Genomic DNA, 21,735 nt, shown 5'->3' on the forward strand with positions numbered 1-21,735 from the left:
ACACTGTTGCTATGTTTTGAAAGTTCAAGCATAACGTTATAACCTTTGACTGAAGTACCTACCTATTCGTCTGTGGTAGTACATTGGCTACCCCACACGAGGGCGGTAAATGGAATTTCCGACATTTAACTTCAATGCCTCTTCCTCATTTTAGCCGGGTTCAACTCGCATTCAAAAGAAAGTAATTTAGCAACAGAAGCAAACGCTAATTTACTGTTCTATACTTTACTGAAAATGGGAGATCCTGTGGCTGGTTACACGTCCCGAATTCAACAGCAGGTCAGCTCTGATACTTTACGTATACCTCTTGGTTTGCAATAATGCAATGAAAATAAGCAAGTGTAGCTTCGCTAACGTGGACATGTGGGCTAGTTGCTGACGTAATGTGTGGCTAGCCAACTTGTAGTTCTGATTGTAACTAGCTAAACGTTGCAGCAGCTTGCTAGCTGCTTGAAATCTGCTATAAAACGTGAATTCAGGCTAAAGTTGTATCTTTGTTGTATTCTAGGCAGCCAGTCTCGCTCTCTGTGCGTGTGAAAAAATGACCCAATTGTCATTCTGAAAGTAAATAGACCTTTAATAGAAAACGACTCAATTATTTTTTATTTTATTTAACTAGGCAAGTCAGTTAAGAATAAATGCTTGTTTACAATGACTGCCTACACCGGCCAAACTCGGACGTGCGCCGTCCTATGGGACTCTCAATCACTGCCGGTTGTGATACAGGCTGGATTCGAACCAGAATGTCTGTAGTGACGCCTCTAGCACTGAGATTCAATGCCTTAGACCGCTGCACCACTCGGTAGTTAGTTACTTGAGTAAAAGTAAGTGGTTTTAAATATACTGAACCTGTTAAGTATCAAAAGTAAATATAATTGCTAAAATATACTTAAGCATCGAAAGTAAAACTATTAGTCATTTCAATTTCCTTATAATAAGCAAACCAGATTTCACGTTTAAAAAATGTACGGATAGGCAGGGGCACACTCCAACACACAGACATTATTTAAGCAATAAGGCTGGAGGAGTGTGGTATATGGCCAATATACCACGGCTAAGGGCTGTTCTTACGCGGAATGCCTGGGTAGGTACATCCCTTAGCCCTATACCACAAACCCCCGAGGTGCCTTATTGCAATTATAAACTGGTTACCAACGTAGTTAGCGCAGTAAAAATACATGTTTTCTCATACACTGGTATAAGGTCTGATATACCACGGTTTTCAGTTAATCAGCATTCAGGGATCAAACCACCCAGTTTATAATTACAAACGAAGCATGTGTGAGACTCCCAGATCAGAGGCAGAGGCAAAAGTGTTTTCTTGATAAGTGTGTAAATTGGACCATTTTTCTTTCCTGATAAGCATTCAAAATGTAACGAGTACTATTGGGTGTGTCAGGGAAAATGTATGGAGTAAAAAGTACATTATTTTCGTTAGGAATGTAGTAAAGTAAAAATGGTCAAATATATAAATAGTAGTACTTTTACACCAATGGACAGGTAACAGGTAAGTCAGCTGTCACTCATGCCACATTCAGAACAACTGGGTACTCAGGAAGAAATCAAGATCTGAATGGGAAAAATCGTTTTGAACGGTCATCCAACTCGGAATTGAAAGTCGGAAAGTCGGGCATCTTTCTAGAGCTCCGACTTTCAACCTGAAGATCACTGACGTCATGATTTGACCTAGTTTTTTAAATATATAAAGTTCCCAGTTGTCTTGAAAACACCTTCTTTGATGTTGATGACGAAGGAAGATGCAGTGTGCGGCCCTTCCCATCTATTTACTGATAATAATCATATTAAATCAACATTATTCTGTAATAGACTATTATTTGCTAGCTAACTTAGCTAGCTGATGGTTTCAATTTTGTTCTGATGGGTGTGACATCTGATTTCCTCAATCTGTGCTGATATCAGTACCTAAGCCTTAGTTTATGAGTCAAAGGCCTGAATATTATCATACACTTAGCACATTGTACCTCAACCAATGTTTTTGTAGAGGCAGGACATTTTGTTGACAGTGAACCCTTTCTCCGTCTAGGAGCTGGAGATCCATTCCCTGACTGCAGAGCTCGAGAGCCTGAAGAACCCACAGGGCCTGGGTTTGTCCTCGCACCTGGATGGGCTGAGAGAGGAGAATGCCAAGCTCAAATACCGCCTCAACGTCCTCAAAAGGGTGAGTGATCACTAGTGATCACTAGTAGGAATTTCCACACGCCGCTACATTAATGTTATGGGATCGAGCTATCGTTCTTGTTCATGCACACAGGAGGTGACTAAATGCTTAGTTTCACCTGTTATGTCCTCTTTCATTACTGGTCAGAAGAGAGGGTGAGAGAGAGACAGAGGCTGAGTTGCTCTATAAGTTCTACTGAAGGGCTGTCTCTCTATGCTCTGCCCCAAAGATCCTGTAGAAGGGGAGGAGAGGGTTGGGTTGCCTTTATAGGTTGTCCTCTATACATTGTATTGTAGTGCGCTCTGTCTATTTTTTCTATCCAGAGTCTGCAGGAGGAGAGGAGCCAGTGTAGTAAAACCATGATGAACATCAACCAGCGCCTGCAGGAGATCTTTGGGGAGGCCATCCGGGAGGCCTGTCCCGACCTGGAGAACCCTCCCCTGGCCGTCACCCCCAACCAGCAGGCCAAGTTTGGGGACTACCAGTGTAACAGCGCTATGGCCATGGCCCAGGTGGGCCTAGAACACTGATGGGTCTTATTCTCTGACTCTTCTTTTCTCTGAATCTCTTTTACACTCGCTCTTAATTTCTTACCTGTTTTGATATGTGTTTGTGTTGTCTTGCTGTCCCTCTGATCTCTCCCCCACTGATCTCTCTCTTTCTTTCAGTCTCTATCGATTGCTCTTTCTGAGAGAGTTTAGCAAATAGCCTAAATATCAACAGCTCAACTTTCATTTGAGCTGTTAGGTGGTGAATGAAATGGGAGTGTAATTGTTTTGGACTTGTGTTTCAGATGATGAAATCAAAGGGCCTGAAAGTGAACCCCAGGCAGATCGCTGAGAATATTCAGCAGAACATTCCTGACAATGAGCTTATTGAGAAGACAGAAATAGCCGGACCAGGTTTTTGCCCGCATACAATATTTAAGATAGAGTCCTTAGTTGAAACAAACACAAAGCTGAGGGATGGACCTGGAGAAATGTGACCACTCTGAAATTCATAGTCTGAGCTATAGATGACCATCCATGATATCGTTTTAACCATGTTATAAGGCTATATATCGTGTTTGTTCACATTTACATAGTTTACGAACAATGGAGCAAAGCTTATTTTGGGTTCTGTAGGGGTATTACAGTTTGAGCTCATGAGGCATTTATAAGTTATATTCTTCAAGAATCAATGGGTATATGTAATTAATTTCGAAGTCCAAAAATGGATGCAGCAACTAAGGATTCTAGATTTAATTGATTATAGTCATGTGCTCAATGAACTGAGGGCTGTTACATTGCTTTTTGTACCCTCAGGGTTCATCAATGTTCACCTTAAGAGATCGTTTGTGTCCAAACTGCTGACCAACCTGCTACTCAACGGTGTCCAACCTCCTCCCTTAGAGAGCAAGAAGAAGGTTGGCGAACATCCTGCTTTTACAGACCCAACCGTTGCCCTTTTCCCTTTTTAAATGTGGGGATGAATCTTCTGTGTGTTTGGGTTTTCTAGGTGGTTGTGGACTTCTCGTCTCCTAACATCGCCAAGGAGATGCACGTAGGTCACCTGCGCTCCACAATCATTGGGGACAGCATGTGTCGTCTCTTTGAGTTCCTGGGCTACGACGTCTTGAGGTCAGTACGTCAGTCAAAATATGACGTATAAATACAACTTCAGTTTATCTTTTTGAAGTGTACTGGTAACACTTTATTTTATGGTACAGAAATGACCAGGTGTTTACTTAAAGTACATGGTAAAATAAATGGTAATAAAACAGTACCTAAACAAAAACCTATGAATGTGTGTATAGTATTTATGGTACATTATTAAACAGCTGTAGCAAATGCCAGTCACTAATATACCATGACTGAGCCAAATTAATGCCAACTGAGCCAGAGCCACCCCTATATTACACCGTATGCTAGTTTATTTATGTGACATCCTGCCCTGCAGTATATCATTTTTTGTGTGTGTGTGTGTGTTTGTTTACCATGTCATCACTGCATTTATTTGTGTTTTGTACCCCAGGCTGAATCACGTAGGGGACTGGGGTACCCAGTTTGGGATGCTCATCGCTCACCTGCAAGACAAGTTCCCAAACTACCTGACCGTATCCCCTCCTATCGGAGACCTGCAGGCCTTCTACAAAGTGAGTCCACCCAAAACAGCTGCTTTTTCTATAAAGTTGACCACTAGATGGAGGTGGTGGGTTTAAAAACAGAAAAGGACAAGGGTATGGCCTCAGACATGGCATGTCCTTTCTTCTGGCCAACGTTTGAGTTGTGTAGACTATCCTTGACATACAATACATTCTGTTCCTCACTAGTTGTCATCAGATATGTTACCTATTTTCTCCCCTGCTGATATGAGTGATTCCTCCCTGTCTGTGTGTCCCAGGAGTCTAAGAAGCGTTTTGACGAGGAGGAGGACTTTAAGAAGAGGGCCTACCAGTGTGTGGTCAAGCTGCAGAGCAAAGACCCAGCTTTCATCAAAGGATGGAACCTCATCTGTGACGTTTCCAGGAATGGTGGGTGTGATGAATGGCTGATGAAAGTCCAAATGTATTATAAAGGCTTTGATCTAGGGGTAGTTAGACCTTATGCCAAGTACTGTGAAGAGTCAAAGATAACATTATTTAGCACAAGTAAAATCACAAAAATAAAGATATTGGCTGCAGTAGTTTAGCTTTGAATGAAAGGTCACAATCAGACAAACAGATGAAGTTGTGGCATTGGCCATATTGGACTGTTTGATGTTTATCAGCGTCATGGAGTTTTTCAAATCTTCAAAATGGGAGGTTCACATGGGGTGATGAGGTTCTTCACACTAGTTTTCATGGTGACTGCTCTATTGTCAGTTTTGTTTAATTTGTGTGTGTGTGTGTGATAAAGGTCATGGCAGGCGTGAGGCATCGGACCTCTGACAGGTCACAGCTCTCCATACTGTGTGCGATCTCTGGAAGGATTTAAACCTTGACGTGATAGATAGGAAGATGGAGAGAGACAATATGTTTCCAAGGCCTTTATCAGCCATCAGTCCCCATGGAGACCCAGCTGAGGAAGGGCAATTAGGTTGCTCCATCCTTTTCTCTTTTTTCCCCCCCACTGAATGAGTGACTTCATTTCCTCGAGTCTCATCCAAAGACATGCAGTGTGTTTAGTACTGATATTCCCCTGGTGTTGCTACTGTACTCTAACAGAGATTTACCCTCCAACTCTTGTCTTTGTCTCTCATAGAATTCCAGAAGGTCTACAACTGTCTGGACATCCAGATCATTGAGAGAGGAGAGTCCTTCTACCAGGAGAAGATGACCGCCGTGGTCAAAGAGTTTGAGGCCAAAGGTCATTCAGTTTGAATCAATCAAAACAAAGATAGCTTTACGTTGTCATTCAGTTGATTTTCAGCTTATTCATATTGCGTAGGAGGACATCATGTACTCTTCGGCTCAGGTTGGTTGCTGTACTGTGCAGTTTTCTGTAGTTAGCCTATGTGACCAGAAGGGGGCACTGTTGTCTCAGCAATACTCGCACTCATTTTTTACTCACTCACTCGCTCTCTTTCCCTCCCTTCCTCCCTCCAGGCCTGGTGGAGATGGATGAGGGCCGTAAGATAGTGTTTGCCCCGGGCCAGCAGATCCCCCTGACGGTGGTGAAGTCTGATGGTGGCTACACCTACGACACATCAGACCTGGCCGCACTGCGCCACCGGCTCTTTGACGAGAAGGCAGACATCATCATCTACGTGACGGACAGCGGCCAGGTGAGAAGGGTGTGGAGGGAAGTCCGAGTGCCAGTCTGTTTGTGATATCATGCCTACTCATTGTCATGGGATACATGTTTGGCTTTGACAAGGACAGCATTTGTGACCATGCTACCTCTGTTGTGCCACTGAAGTCCTAGCTTTGACACTAACGGTGTCACCTGCTGAAAATGTAATCCACTTGGGGTCAGCTGTCTGTGTCTTGGTTTCTCGGTGAGAAGACTGTCAAGGACAGGTATGAGTAGGGGACTTCAGAGTGCTGCCCACTCACTGTAGTTCATGACCACAAGCATTGCCTTGTCTGAGTGTTCACTGTCATTTTTATGCTGTTGAAGTTTCTACTGGAATGGATCGTACATGCAAAATCATTAGGCTCACCGTCACTAATAGTCTGTCAAACTCTGTCGAAACGTTCAACTGGTGCTCAAATTTTTTTTTTTTTGTGTGTGTGTGTGTGTGACTGTAGTTTATTATGTGCATGTCTGTTTTTTTTCACAACAGGGCACCCACTTCCAGGTAGTGTTTGCAGCGGCTCAGATGATTGGCTGGTACGACCCCAATGTGACACGAGTGGAGCACGCTGGTTTCGGAGTGGTGCTGGGAGAGGACAAGTGAGTACCTACAAATTATTTCAGTCATTTTTTTCCAGGGTCCTAATCATTAGGGCACACAACAATAAAACAATTTTTAAGAGTTTGCAACAGAAAACAAAAATGAGTGATTCTTATTGGGCAAGTCCAGGGTGCCCCTCCTGTTTCAGTACATTTTCTTCCATTTGGTGCCTAATGAATGCGACCCAGATTGGCATACTCCCAACAATCACAGACACATGCCTAATTTAGTGTTCATAGCTCAGTATACTGTACTGGGCCGTCCAAGAGAATACCCACCCACTTGTGGCCTCAGCAGCCTATTGAATTAGCACACTTAGCTTTTATTTGTCCATTATTTGCTCTATTTGCCCATTGGTCGCGCATCGTCTTGTTGTGTATGGCTACTCGGAGTATCGTTACCGAGCAGATAATGTCACCTAGTGCATTAATAAAACATCAAACACAGGCAGAGAATGTGTTGTGTTGGTCGTAAGAGGCTGTAGGGGAGGTGAGAGGAGCCAACTAAGTGGTGGTTAGCACCTGGTACTTTGCTGTAGGCTGGGAGGAAGCTGAAGCACTGTCAAACGCTGGTTACAGTCCAATACGAGAAAGTGGAAAAGCACACTTCCTTTCTCATGATCACTAATTTAACATGATTTCATTCATTGAACATGATTGGATAGAGCCATGTAAGTGGAACAGTACTTATGTTAGATTCGTGGTGAAGGAAGGAAGGATGTGTTTTTGAGGTGGATTTGAACAGGGCCTGAGTGTTGTCTTTGTCTGTTTGTCCACAGAAAGAAGTTTAAGACTCGCTCCGGGGACACGGTGAGGCTGATGGATCTGCTGGATGAAGGCCTGAAGAGGTCCATGGAAAAACTCAAGGAGAAGGACAGGGACAAGGTGAAGAATGGATGCTGCCTGTCTTTCCAACATTACTGAATAGCCATAAACTCTTCAACTCTTCGCAGGGCCAAATCAGGTGTGATAATTGATAGTACTTGGCTGGGACGAAAGTGCGCCGCACCCACCCAAACACTGACAGGAGAGTGTAGAAAACGCCATTACTACAGCCTGAACAATCATCTTACTAATGAGTGTGAAACTAGCCTGGCTGTGTGAAGTCTTTACTGAAGCACAACAGTGAGTCTATTTTGAGTTTTAAACAGAGAACAAACAGCTACTGCTCTTGCAGATAGTCTCCTGCGTTGAACACAGCACTGTGAAAGATGCCTCTCTCTCTAATCTTTGTGTTCTAAAGGCTTTTGGGATACAGAAACGCATTCTGCTTCCACCTGGCATAGCTGTTTGCCTGCAAATCGCAGCCCGCCTCTTTTTTTCTGATCCTATTACTTGTGTTTGTTTCTATGAAGAAAGAAGAGGTCCTCTGAAGTGTGGTTTGGCTGATATGTTTTTGCTAAGCCTATAATTGTCAAGGATATCGAAAGTTACACACGCTGCATTAAATTATGCGGAAAAGTTAGTGGGCGTATAATTGCGCTGTTCCCTAGGGCGTAATCAATTAAGCAAACGCCGGCTGAGGCAGCCAACTCAGATCTATTCTGAGATCTTTTTATTTTGTTAGTGCAGTAAGCGTACCCCCCTCAGCCCGTTTCTCTCCAGGCCCCTACGTAGCAGCGTTGGCACCATAGAGCTGGCCACACGCCCAACCCTGCCACATGAAGTATGCATGAGAGAACCAGCTGTTCCGGACGACCAAGAATGTTCTGAAGAGGTCACGGCAAAGCCTTTTCCCCCTCAGGGGACTGAAAAGATTTGGCATGGATCCTTTGATCATCAAAAAGTTCTAAAGCTGCCCCATCGAGAGCATCCTGACCCCCCCCCCCCCCCTTTGTTTTTACATTGCTGCTACTCACTGTTTATTATCTATGCATCGTCACTTTACTCCTACCTTCATGTACAAATGACCTTGACTAACCTGTACCCCCCCACACATTGACTGGGTGTCTGTCGGTACCCCTTGTGTACAGCCTAATTTTTTTTTCATTTTTTACTTTAGTTTATTTAGTAAATATTTTCTTAACTCTATTTTATTCAAACTGCATTGTTGGTTAAGGGCTTGTAAGTAAGCATTTCACGGTAAGGTCTGCATTGTTGTATTCGCCGCATGTGACAAATAAAATTTGATTTGTTTGTCCCAACCTCATTAGAATAAACCCGCCCTGCTCAAAACACTCAAGCACACAAATCCTATACATACAAATGCTAAAGAACACAATCCACTCTCTCTCGGTACTTGTGAGCCTGTCCATACATAACAGGGTATTTGACTCGACATGGATGTCAGAATGCCAGGTCCAACTCATAGCAGTACAGTATTTCAACTTGTCCCAGATATCTTGTGACACACAGAAACAAGTTGTGACCTATCTCCGATACCAAGTGACTGAACACATGCTGATTGGCTGTAACTCTGATCATAACATGTCTGTGTGCCCCAGGTTCTGAGCACGGAGGATCTGACAAAGGCCCAGCGCTCGGTGGCGTTCGGCTGCATCAAGTATGCCGACCTGTCTCACAACCGCATCAACGACTACGTGTTCTCCTTCGACAAGATGCTGGATGACCGGGGCAACACGGCCGCCTACCTCCTCTACGCCTTCACCCGCATCAGGTGAGCCATCCCTGGGAACTACACTCACTCCCTACCCTTACAGTCCCCTGGTGGTATTAACCCACTGTGGCCACGCCCCCAATCTGTCTCCATTTATCTGTACATGAGTGGAGAGGGGAAAAGCCGTCTTGTTCAGGGTGGTCGATGGTAACAGACTAAGTCAATAGTGCACTCACAGGTGGCGGTGGCTCCTGCTGTGGAGGGGAACTGGGGTTACACACGCTTGTTTGAGCATTGGGTTTGAAACCCCGGATGCTGCTCATCTTGTGGATCTGCGGTTGTAGATCTGCGGTTGCCAAAGAACACAATAGCATTGTTCTGGGATAATTTGGTTCACTGTCAGTCCCAGTCAGGATCAGATATAGTCTCTTTTGATAGCCGGCATCATGCTCCAACTAATCTCGGTTACCCAGAAGTAAAATGATCTCACGTGATTTTATCATTTCCTGTTTTACTTCTGGGGGGGAAATGCCATTAACAATTGTGATTACCTTTGTGCAAAGGAAGGAAGCGAAGTCTCCTCCCTCGCAAACGGAAACTCTGGGCCAAACCCCTCCCTTCTGCTAATTTCACCCATGTTTATCATGGCCAAAAAGGGAATTTTGACGTTCATAAATGTTTATGATATAGACAATTTTGACTTTGTGGCTGTGGAAACTGTTTATCATCCTCATACAAGCTTGAAAGTCACTGTGCCAGTTTAAGCACTGCCTTCGCCGCATCCTGATTCGTCCAAATAATCAATGATTCAAACCCTAAACCAGAAGTACTGCTGCTCGTAGTCACGTAATTCTATGTGAGCCTTGACAGATTCTCGCAATTTCATCTGTCCAAGAGAGTTCAGTTCGCTGGAGCATAATCTATCTGGATCTGCAGCATCACCATGGATTTTCAAGTCAATTGTAGTCCCATCTAACACGTGTTGCTATAATCATGTGATAACCTGCCTAGTTACAATGTAATCACAATATAGGTAGACTTTATAAAATGGAACTGGTCTGCCATTTATATCCTACTTCACATATCCCTTCCCCTCCTGTGTCTGCAGGTCCATAGCCCGGTTGGCTAACATCGACGAGGCAGTGCTCCGTAAAGCAGCAGAGACCACGGAGGTGCTCTTGGAGCACGACAAGGAGTGGAAGTTGGGCAAGTGTCTCCTGCGCTTCCCTGAGATCCTGCAGAAGATCCTGGATGACCTGCTGCTCCACACGCTGTGTGACTACCTGTATGAGCTGGCCACGACCTTCACAGAGTTCTACGACAGCTGTTACTGTATCGAGAAGGACCGCCAGACAGGTAGGGCAGAGACACTGGGGTGATGGAGGCTGAGAAAGTGTCCGTCTTTCTATTAGTTGATCTGTCTCCATTCATCTATACATCCATCCATCCAATGTTCCATACTAAATGGTGGTTATACATATCCCTTTCAGGAGTACTCTTAAAATCTGTGATTTTTCTTGGCTTTGCCATTCGGTAGTTGCTTTCCTGCACAGCCCCAGACTTCGGCTGGCCTCAAATAATCCTAAATATCCCATTGTGAGGGACAATCACAAACCACACCAGTCAGAGGTGTCAGAGAGCAAGTGACGTTGTTAGCCCATCCACTCGCATTTGTAAGCATTTACCCTACGGTGGGCCGCGTCGCTTATGTTTAGTCCTATTTACCCAGGGTTTAAAATACAACAGAGTGTTAGCTTAATGTTCTGCTCAGGAGTTAGCGCCCAAGTTAGACCTCCTCGCAACCAAATTGAGTGTGAATTATAGCACATTTTGATTTAAATTTTTTATTTTACCTTTATTTTACTAGGCAAGTCAGTTAAGAACAAATTCTTATTTTCAATGACGGCCTAGGAACAGTGGGTTAACTGCCTGTTCAGGGGCAGAACGACAGATTTTGTACCTTGTCAGCTCGGGGATTTGAACTTGCAACCTTTCAGTTACTAGTCCAATGCTCTAACCACTAGGCTAACCCCCTAGAGTTGATTGACACACACTACACTATGGAACTCTATGGAAAGGGGAGACTCTCACGAACACGATCGTGTTCTCACGACCCCACAAGTGTCACGGCACTCGTCTGAAGGTAACCGGTACCGTATTTAAAAACTAATGGAAGTGAGAAGGTGCCTACCCCAAAATATGGGTTAAATATATATCTGATATTATATTTTATGTACAGTTCCAGGCAAAGTTTGGACCGTCCGACTCATTTCAGGGTTTTTCTTTATTTTTACTATTTTCTACATTCTAGAATAATAGTGAAGACATCAAAACTATGAAATAACACATATGGAATCATGTGTTAACCAAATCAAAATATGTTGTGTATTTGAGATTATTCAAATATAAAACCATCATTTGCCTTGACAGCTTTGCACTCTTGACATTCTCTCAACCAGCTTCACCTGGAATGCTACTGTGTGTGTGTATGCCTGAACAAGGCAGTTAACCCACTGTTTCCAGGCCGTCATTGAAAATAAGAATGTTCTTAACTGACCTAGTTAAATAAAGATAAAATATATATATGTGTGTGTGTATATATATATTTATTTTAGGACTGACACTTCAACCTTGTTTCTTATGATTTATTCTTTGACTGTACCTTTTTTTCCATTTATGAATGTTATTCAATGCGTTTCTATGGGCTTTAGTAGTAAAGGTCAACATCAATCTTTTATCAAATCATTTGTATATATATATGTATGTATGTATATTTATATGTATGTATATATTTTTATTTTATTTTTTTATACCTAAAGCGTTACTAAAATTCTAAATCAAATAGCTAAATGATCCATAGTATGACGATCTTTAAAAAAAAAAAAAATCCATGTCAGTTTAACACCTCCCCCAATGTCTAGACTCTAAAGAATTACATTCTGAATGTCAGCTTGTTTTCCACCCTTAGTAACAATGAAGGCCAATTCGAGTTTTAACCATACAAATGCTGGTCTACAGACAAATGGCAGTCTTTCATGAGTAGCCTATGGATGGTTCTCAATAACACCCTCTCTTTGCTTTTGTCATCCTTTGCTAAACTGGTTTTAAAGGAGCTGACTGGGATGTATATCATTGGATGACAATGGCATGGACATTACCAAGTGCTTGAATGACTCTAATATGACAATAACAGATGATTTGTTAGTGTAAATGAAGGGGAAGTTGTGTTGTTTGTCAATTACATCAATGTCCATGTCCTATAATGACTCGTCTGTTTAATTTGCCCTCCCTCTGGCTTAATTTCTATTGGATCTCCTGATTGTCCCATGGATGGTTGAATCGTGAACATTGATTTAGTGACTGCTCTATTATTGGGGATGTCATTTTATTGTATTGAAATGACCTCCGATCTATGTGTTGACCCATCTCTCTCGCTGTCTCTGTCTCTCTCTCGACAGGTGAGGTGGTAAAGGTCAACATGTGGAGGATGCTCCTGTGTGATGCCACTGCCGCCATCATGGCCAAAGGCTTCGACATCCTGGGCATCAACCCTGTCTCCAGGATGTGACCTCACAGTGACATCACAATGCCCCTCCTCCCATCTCCTCGGACGACAGAAAAAAAGAGCCTCTTCAACCCATTAACGTCACCTGGGATCTTACTGTATACCAAATAAAATAAAAATTACTGCTTGTAAAAATTTTTTTAAAAAAGGATCTGGCACCCTGCTCATCATACTCCATTTAAGTGTCAGAATACCTAGCAAGAGATTGAGGAATGTCTGGAGAGGCTGCCAAAACAGCAATACTGACTTAGGCTACAGCTCAATTATTGCACAGGGGATTCGAGATGTATGTGTTAGACATTGACCTTTGTTCATTGCAGCCGATCCTGACCCGGCCAAATAATACAGTATTTCAGATGAAAGACGTCGGTCGGTCGCAAAGGAATTATAAGTAGCTTAACATGTATCCTTTCTTGCAGTGTGGACAGCCAAAATAATATGCTCTATTTAACCAACAGTGGGAAGGTTTTCTGTCATCTTAGTCCAGCTACCCCATCTGTCATCTGACTTGAAACCATATACATATTTGTAACCCATGCACCTGTGATATTGGTCACTTTGAGGACAGCCAAGTGCAGTAGACCTTACTGTCCTGAAAAAGATTGAATCAGTGTTTTAACCATATTGTAGACTTTTCAATCCATTTTCATATCAATAGGCAATTATTGCTCCCATTTTATATATATTTTTGGAAATGGTGGATGTGTACCAAATCCAGCCCATGTACAGCTTGGCTAGGCAGTTTGCCTTAAAGTGTGAGTCAGCAACAGAGAGACTTGGGGACAACAGTTGTTCTCCCAAGTGACAGTGGTAGAAGATCCTCACCCTGGCTATTTACCTGCACGCCAAGGATAAATGAACAGTAATGATGAATGCCTTGTCCCATCCTGATAATCAGCTGTGTGATTAATGGAATTGATTTGTCCGGCTAAATGGACAATTGCTTATTATTTACTCATTGCACAGGTAGCTGTGGACTGACCAGATATTGATTAGACTTGACTTCAGTTCTAAATTACACATGATAACAAGGGGAAGGAGAAATAACAGGAAGACTAATCGGTTTGTCTTTGTCTCAATGCCAAATATCCTGTCATGGTTGGAGGGGCTCCTTTTGTTAGTTAAATACTATATATTTTCTGTGCAGGTTCAATGAACAAGGTGCATCAGTGACTTCACACAGCTTGTGACTTAACTGGCTTTGCTTAGTTGGTCCTCTTGTGTCCATTGGAGCAAAGGGTGTCCACTATGTCTTTCCACTTCAGCCATTTCTGTGTGAAGACTTTTGCCCCTTGCCAGGGCTTTACTGAGTGTACCACAGCATGTGGTTGCTCACCTATTAGATCCATGGCCTCAAATTATACTCATTAGCCTCTCAAATGAAGTTGGACTAGCCTAATTAATCCTCAAAACCAACATGGTATTCTCTGTCATAGCAACTAAGTGTTGTGTGTTAGCAGGTGCACTAAATCACTAATTTATTGACAAATGATAATCTCACACTCAGAGGCAGCCAAGACTTTAATTGTAAGGCTGTGTTTTCCCATGGGAAAGTTATGCACTGTTGTAGATGGATACAGACTAGTATTATGCTGTAAAGGATGCCATGAGCAATATAAATCACCTCTCTAAACTTGAGTTGAGCTCATAAACTGTGATAAGTGTCTGTGTATGAACCGTCACCAGAATGTATGAAATATCCATATTTATATTAATATTTTATCATTCCACTGCATGACTTTATAGCTCGTCTTCAATACCTACTGGAACAGTGATTCCCAGTGCCTTTATTAAAAATGTATCAATCTTCCACAAAATGGGTACTTTGGTGCGTATGTCTCCGGTTGAAGGACAATGTGCTGAAGGTGTTTTGACAAAGGCTTCAGGAGGAAAATGGTTTACCACATTGTTTTGGCACCAAACTTCAATAACACCTGCAGTAGGATTTACTCACAGTGGAATAGAGATCCCTCAGCAGTACTCTATGGTTTCGTCTTATTCTGCCCCTGGTTCAGCCAGGCAGTGGACTGCACTGCACAAAATGAATGGAGTTTTTTCCTCAAATGTTTACTTCAATTTCCATGGACTGTAGTCACAGCCAGGTCTTTTGTGCTATACTACTAGGCTGCCTAGTGTTAGGTGATTGGAGGAGAGGTTTGGTGTCAGGGGTCTGTGGAGTAATATTTCTGGCCTCTTTGATTCCATCTGGACCCTTTGAGTTACAAAGACAGCCCAATCTTTTAAAAAAATCCACTAATTGATCTTTTGACTAATCACATCAGATCTTTTCACATCAGAGCTCATCTGAATGGTCGAAATACCAATTTGTGAAAAAAAAGTTCAGAATTTCTGGATTGCTCAACCATATGGGATGGCGCTACCCAAACCCAATCTGAAATCTTCACCACAGGCACTAGCCCTGTTATAAGCTATACGTTTCTATTCTAAAAGACTGTTATAGAAATTCAACAAAATCCCCTTTTATATCCAGCCTAACCATGTGAGGTATTTTGACTTCTCCTTCACATGCAGTTATTCAGCATATTCATGATCTTAGGAGAATGCCTCAGTACTAGGTGCTTAAAGGGGATTCAATAATGTGATCCAGGAGATTAATCAATAAGATATGCAAATGTCATTATGCAAATATGACACGAGTGGGCAGTTTGACAGCGTAAATCATTTCCTAAGCATATTGTAACAGAGGGAGGGAGAGAATTTTTGTCTTTGGAAATCAACACCATCATAAGCCCAGACCTGTAAATCTTCTGTGTGATAAAAGCACTGAGTGACGTCATCTTCCTCTGGCTGTTAGCTATTTCAGGGTCTTCAGAGAAAACAATCAGTGTGACTGGCTGGCTGGGATTCAAGCAGACTATCACAACACACACACACAAAGCAAGAAGACTAGAGAAATCAACATTTTACATTGTCATTTTGATTCAACACACGTATTACAAAAAGGGTATGCTGCAGTTTTCCTAAAGCTTGAAAACCAATATTTAAGTAAATCTATTTGAATATTTCTGAATACAAATATTTTGTTAAATAATTTTGAGGAATAATAAAAGTCAATAATAAAATGTAATTAGATAAACTACACATTCATGAATATATACATCTATAAACATAGTGTAACTGACCCTTTTAGTGAGTATACTGTGATACATTTTTAAGTTTACAACATTACCAGAGAAACACAAGTGTCAAGTCAAATACACACATACAACTAAAATGAAGTAATTAGACAATCCCTTTGACAGTAAAATAATAAATACATAGTACAATTTTGAGGACAGCAACGTGCCTCGCAGAATATCTGCCACAATGGCACAAATGTACATGAGAATCTTCCCAATTCACAACTGCAAGAGGAAGCTTTCCTGAATCCTTCACTTTGTCCCGCTTCAAAGCGTGATGCAACCGAGGCTTTTCTCTCCGAAGAGGTAGATCTGCTCTTGGTATATCTGAACTGTTACACAGGCCCTGTTATTAACTCTTAAAACCTGTGGTGTCTGGCTGCGCTCTGTCGGAGGCCCCCCTGCCATGCATTAGGCCTGAAACAGTCACTCAAATGGGATGAGATGTTCCATCATGGTGGCTGGCTCCCACATAACTCTTGATAATGAAAAGCTCAGCCGCCTCCACCTGAACACTTCATCAGACAACCCCTGCTGCGAGTCCGGAGGGGCAATTGTCTCCATAAAAAAAATTAGGTTTCTGGAATTCATATCAGGTCTTGGGTTTAAGATGACTTCTCAGCTCCCCCTCCTGCCTTCCACCCCCCCCCCCCCTTCAGTCCTCTCTGCTACAGCTGTATGCCTGCAGGCTTCTGTCTGTTTGTGTTGTTCTCTCCTCATCTGTCTTCCACTCGTGGTAGATGAGGACTGGGTTCTGTCTCGGAGCTATTGCTTAGATCTTGGTCTCACTGTGGTCTGGTCTGAATGAGTCTCTGATAGCCAGAAGGTTGGAGGCCAGTAGGTGTCCACTCACTCTGTTGTGCCATTCCTTGGATCGGCCCCTGGAAATCACACACAGTAACAGGAAGGTAGTACACACAAAGCATCACCAGGGTTCAGATGAGACAGTCAGAGAGACACAAAGGCCGCATTTCAGGCAGACTACATTGCAGTTGCCTGCCAGACATAACCATATTATATAGCAATCTGATGCGTGACTGCAAAGTAAATGACTTGACGAACAACCATTGGTTGCTGTATCCCACTGGGCACACAGTGGTTGAATCAACTTTGTTTCCATGTCATTTCAATGAAATTACGTCAAACCAATGTGGAATAGATGTTGAAATGACATCTGTGCCCAGTGGGATATAGCATGACTGCAATATAGTCTGCCTGGAACGCAACCAAACCTTGGTGTAAGAGACACACTGACAAAGAACATTTCACTTTCAATTTCCTCGATATCAGTGTCATTGGCTTTCGCTATTAAGCTCAGCAGACCAAAGAACAGTGAGTTGATTATCGACGATAAGCCAACAAGTACTCAAAACCTAATGCCACTAGCACTGCAAATAAACCCAATATGTTAGGCCTGCAAAGCTCTCTTCTATGAGTATTTAAAGAGAGTAGAATGAGGCAGAGATGTTATCTCCGTTACCGCTCAGTTCTGATGTAATGAAGTGAGAAAACCCTGCAGAGATAATCATCATAATCGTGTGAATCTGTCTTGTTGGCAAACCGTCTAGTTCAAATCTCTCTGTGCTGCCTAGTGTGATGAGTGTGTGGTTGAGGCCCCGATTCTGACCAGAATTAAGCACTCGTAAATGGAACGGAATTCCCTTTTATGCACTTTTCTCTCTATGCGTATTCCCGACCTTGAACTAAAGCATGAGAATAGTGTGCTATTCACCTGCACTTTGTTTTGGATGGAGATTGAATAAATGAAGGTGTGGCGGAGGTGTGTCTAAGATACACCGTATTCTGACCTCCACTTTATTCCCTAATAATTACACCAATTTTACGCCAGAGGAAACCATGAATACAAGCATTTTGCTACACCCGCAATAACATCTGCTAAACACGTTTAAGTGACCAATATGATTTTATTTGAATAAGGTCTAGCGAACCTACCGGTTCCAAGTGGATAAAGTATCGACTTTTTTCTGATTGAAATAACACCATTCTCCATGCACTATAATTTACAACTAAATACGAGCTATTGGTAAGAGCTCCAGTAGATACATTTGTAATCCATTTGGATAAGGGCATTGTAAATATAAATGACTCTTGTTTTATATATACCTTAGAATCGCTGGAGACAAATGTGAAACCAGTCATATGGCAGCAAACTGGAGCATGCTGTGCCATTATGCAGAATTGTAATTATATGGCCTTCTAACTTGCAGGGATGGGAACTCTCGAATGTCTTAATGATAGGCTCCCTCGACTTTCTCTGTTTCCTATTTCTATCATGTTAAAAGAATGGCCACAATCAGTATCTACTGTCAGTAGGTCTAAAAACAACACATTCAACTGGCAATTTAATGTTAGTTCCCTTCAGTTAGTAGGCCTATAGCCTAAATTATCATTCCATTTAATTACATTGTTTCGTTTACCTTCATTTGCTTCCTCTGTAAACGCCGTCATGACCATGTGGTTGTTGCTGAGGTTCATTAGTACCAGTAGATAATGTAAAAAAATACATTAAGTCGTTATGGAGGGGAGCGCAGACCAAGCAGTAAGTTTGAACCTGACGCATGGCGCAATACTTGGCTGTGTCATTACACAGTTCCATGGTTAATGCAGGCAATGGATGAGGGTATAACCCACAGTACTATTGTACACTATTCTCCCTATTATAATTCTATGTACACTAGTCTACCAACATCACCATGTGTTAAAGAACTGAATGTGGAAATGTTTGATTCATCAATGTATTTTCTGCGTAAAAGCTCCTCAAACCTGTTTTTTTGTATGATTCATACAGCTTTTCCTAATCCTAAAATGCAGTGTAGAGTAAACATACTTTTAAGTACTACTTAGTTTTTTTGGCGTATCTGTACTTTACTATTTATATTTTTGACAACTTTTACTTTTACTCCACTACATTCCTAAAGATAATAATGTACTTTTTACTCCTTACATTTTCCCTGACACCCAAAAGTAGTCGATACATTTTGAATGCTTAGCAGTCTGCCTCTGATCTGGCAGACTCACTAAACACAAACGCTTTGTTTGTAAATGATGTCTGTCTGAGTGTGCCCCGGGCTATCCGTAAATGAAAAAAAAAACAAGAAAATCGTGTCATCTGGTTTGCTTAATATAAGACATTTGAAATGCTTTACACTTTTACTTTTGATACTTAAGTACATTTAAAACCAAATACTTTTACTAAAGCAGTATTTTACTAGGCGACTTTCACTCGAGTCATTTTCTTTTAAGTTATCTTAACTTTAACTCAAGTATGGTAATTGGGTACTTTTTCCACCACTGCTAAAATGGGCCAAAAATAATCTACAAAATCGGAGTATTTTTTAAAATCTGCCAGTTGGTGTTGAAATGGAGACTAATATGCATATACTGTATTTACATGGATTTCTTTCATTGATCCCTATTTTCTACAACTGTTCTCTCAATGTATTCTAGTCTGTCAACAAAATTAGAATGAAATGTACACCATTTTTAAAGGGATGGCTGAAGAGAAATGTACTGATAACCCTATTGAGTTAAAACTCCACAAGAAAATCTGTTGGCCACCAAGTGGGAGGGTTTTCAGTGGTTGAATAACATTTATTCAGCGTGCACAAGGGAACCACACTTGCAAAGCCTGTTATGCAACTGAATAAGGTAAGTCTGAATACCAAATACTCAGAAGTGTATAGGAAACGCTTGCTTAGGAATGAAGTAACTTTCTAAATCGGAATCGTGCCCTAAGTGAGTAGTCAACTACCCCTACTGATGGTGGGTGGGCTATTGGAGCAGCACAATAGCGCCCAGTATAATGCAGGGGAGAACACTCTCTCCTACTGTCCCTCTCTATGCCCCCTCATTCCCTTTCACACTTTTCTATCTCCCTCTCCTCCCCCTTCTCTCTCTCTCTGTGTGCTTCTAGACACCTGTTTTCCATTGCATGGCTTGTTTCATTAAATCGGCCGAAACAAATGGAAACAGCGGTACTCTACAGAACAAGCCAGCAGAATCATGCAGGGAATAAATGAATCAGGTAAGAAGCAGCAAATCTATAAGGAAATGTGAAGAGGGCTAAATCATGTGTGCACCAGGGGTGCCTTTCTATTCATTATTTTCCTTCTCTAGATGAGTGTGCCTCTTTTGAGAGGCAGTGATCGCACTTGAGATACTGGTGAGTCAAAAGCAGAGAATACCTCATTACAGAAGGTAAAGAATAAGCGTGACTCTGGATATATTTTTTAAAGGCTGTGCATTTTCTCTCCCCTCCCTCCCACCCTCCCTCCCTCCCTCCGTCTTGCCTACCTGGTATCTGTGCGACAGAGGTGTGTGAGTCGGGACCTCTTGGTCCCTAGGGGTTCTGCCAAATAGAGACAAGAGAGGACCTGGGCTCGCACCCCCTCCATGGGGGCCTCAGGGTGCTCTGTAGATATAGCTGACACATAAACAGGTCCGGCCGACGGGTCTGACTGCCAGGTCCTGCATGAGAAAATTGTAGAAGATTCTTCTAGTTAATTTAAAAACAGACTTTCAGAATCAAGCTCCATGAGAAATAGACCCTCAGATATTCAGCCACCATTTGACTAGGTGTTTGAGTAAACAGTCAACATTCCTTTGACTTTGACACTAATGTAACATGATTAGTATAAACTAGCTCTTTCATTATTCACCGTGATGCCAACATGTAGCAATGGTACAGTACAGTAACAAGCAACATGTCAAAACAACTTTAGCCAGAGTGTTCAAGTCCAAGCTGAACTCTGTTTGTCCCTGACTCATCTGTCCCTTCTACTCAGCAGAGTCAGCAGCCTGCCTAAAGACCCATGCAGCATCGTGCAGCGCTGTGCAGAATTGGCCTGGCAACGCCTCATTACCTGAGCAGGAGGTGCTCCTGTGGCGGTCGGGGTCCCAGGCCCTGCAGGAGGTAGCGATAGATCTCAGTGTCCTTTGTCAGGGTCTGGACTACTGCTGACTGTTTGAGGGTCTTCTCCCAAAGACCCTGCTCCCTCAGGACCCGCTGGAGGGCCTCTTTCTGGGGGGCATCCACCTCAATGGAGCCCTTCCACAACCGCAGCGGCCAGCCGTCATCCACCTGGTATGGAGAGGGCGGGGAAGGAGAGGAAGAGTGTTTGAGACCTATTGTGAGAATCTGATTTTGAACATATCTCAGCTCAAATTCTCAGTGTGCTTTCCTGCAGTCAAATGACCAAATAGTGGCGCTCTAGTGGCCTCATTGGTGGAATGTTATTAATATTTGTCAAAATTCCATAATTACTAAACATTATGTTTTTAAAACACTGAAAATCTGGTGTTTTTATGTCAAACGGTTTTGTCTTATTTCAGTCTTCTGTGATGTATATAAAGTGTTATATTGGGATGCAAACTCAAAATGGAATACATTTCAAATCCATAACTGACATTGGACAGGTTTTTACATTTACATTTTACATTTAAGTAATTTAGCAGACGTTCTTATCCAGAGCGACTTACAAATTGGTGCATTCACCTTATGACATCCAGTGGAGCAGCCACTTTACAATAGTGCATCTAAATCTTTTAAGAGGGGGGGGGGGGGTGAGAAGGATTACTTTATCCTATCCTAGGTATTCCTTAAAGAGGTGGGGTTTCAGGTGTCTCCGGAAGGTGGTGATTGACTCCGCTGTCCTGGCGTCGTGAGGGAGTTTGTTCCACCATTGGGGGGCCAGAGCAGCGAACAGTTTTGACTGGGCTGAGCGGGAACTGGACTTCCTCAGTGGTAGGGAGGCGAGCAGGCCAGAGGTGGATGAACGCAGTGCCCTTGTTTGGGTGTAGGGCCTGATCAGAGCCTGGAGGTACTGAGGTGCCGTTCCCCTCACAGCTCCGTAGGCAAGCACCATGGTCTTGTAGCGGATGCGAGCTTCAACTGGAAGCCAGTGGAGAGAACGGAGGAG

The 21,735-nt window shown here is 42.5% G+C and overlaps 2 protein-coding genes across 3 annotated transcripts in view; one reads left to right on the forward strand and one right to left on the reverse strand.

Annotated features, from left to right (window-relative positions):
- Window positions 1–129: 129 nt before the first annotated feature.
- Window positions 130–14,473, forward strand: LOC115105508 (arginine--tRNA ligase, cytoplasmic-like). Its single transcript, XM_029627633.2, has 15 exons — window positions 130–279; window positions 2,045–2,179; window positions 2,503–2,691; window positions 2,973–3,081; window positions 3,484–3,584; window positions 3,677–3,798; window positions 4,193–4,313; window positions 4,562–4,691; window positions 5,401–5,505; window positions 5,745–5,923; window positions 6,425–6,534; window positions 7,314–7,419; window positions 8,979–9,151; window positions 10,200–10,447; window positions 12,550–14,473. The coding sequence occupies exons 1-15, from the start codon at window positions 235–237 to the stop codon at window positions 12,657–12,659; spliced, it is 1,983 nt and encodes a 660-aa protein (XP_029483493.1). The 5' UTR covers window positions 130–234; the 3' UTR covers window positions 12,660–14,473.
- Window positions 14,474–15,563: 1,090 nt separating this feature from the next.
- si:dkeyp-23e4.3 (rho GTPase-activating protein 7) overlaps window positions 15,564–21,735 on the reverse strand; it is a 112,375-nt gene continuing 106,203 nt past the window's right edge. For both annotated transcript variants that reach the window (XM_029627631.2, XM_029627632.2), the window contains exons 12-14: window positions 20,680–20,897; window positions 20,111–20,284; window positions 15,564–16,677 (exon numbers count right to left, since the gene is read on the reverse strand). In XM_029627631.2, coding sequence (XP_029483491.2) covers window positions 16,569–16,677; window positions 20,111–20,284; window positions 20,680–20,897 — 501 coding nt within the window. In that variant the 3' untranslated portion in view covers window positions 15,564–16,568. The remainder of the gene's footprint in view (window positions 16,678–20,110; window positions 20,285–20,679; window positions 20,898–21,735) is intronic.

The sequence above is a fragment of the Oncorhynchus nerka genome, linkage group LG22 (assembly GCF_034236695.1).
Source record: "Oncorhynchus nerka isolate Pitt River linkage group LG22, Oner_Uvic_2.0, whole genome shotgun sequence".
NCBI classification, from domain to species: Eukaryota; Metazoa; Chordata; class Actinopteri; order Salmoniformes; family Salmonidae; genus Oncorhynchus; species Oncorhynchus nerka.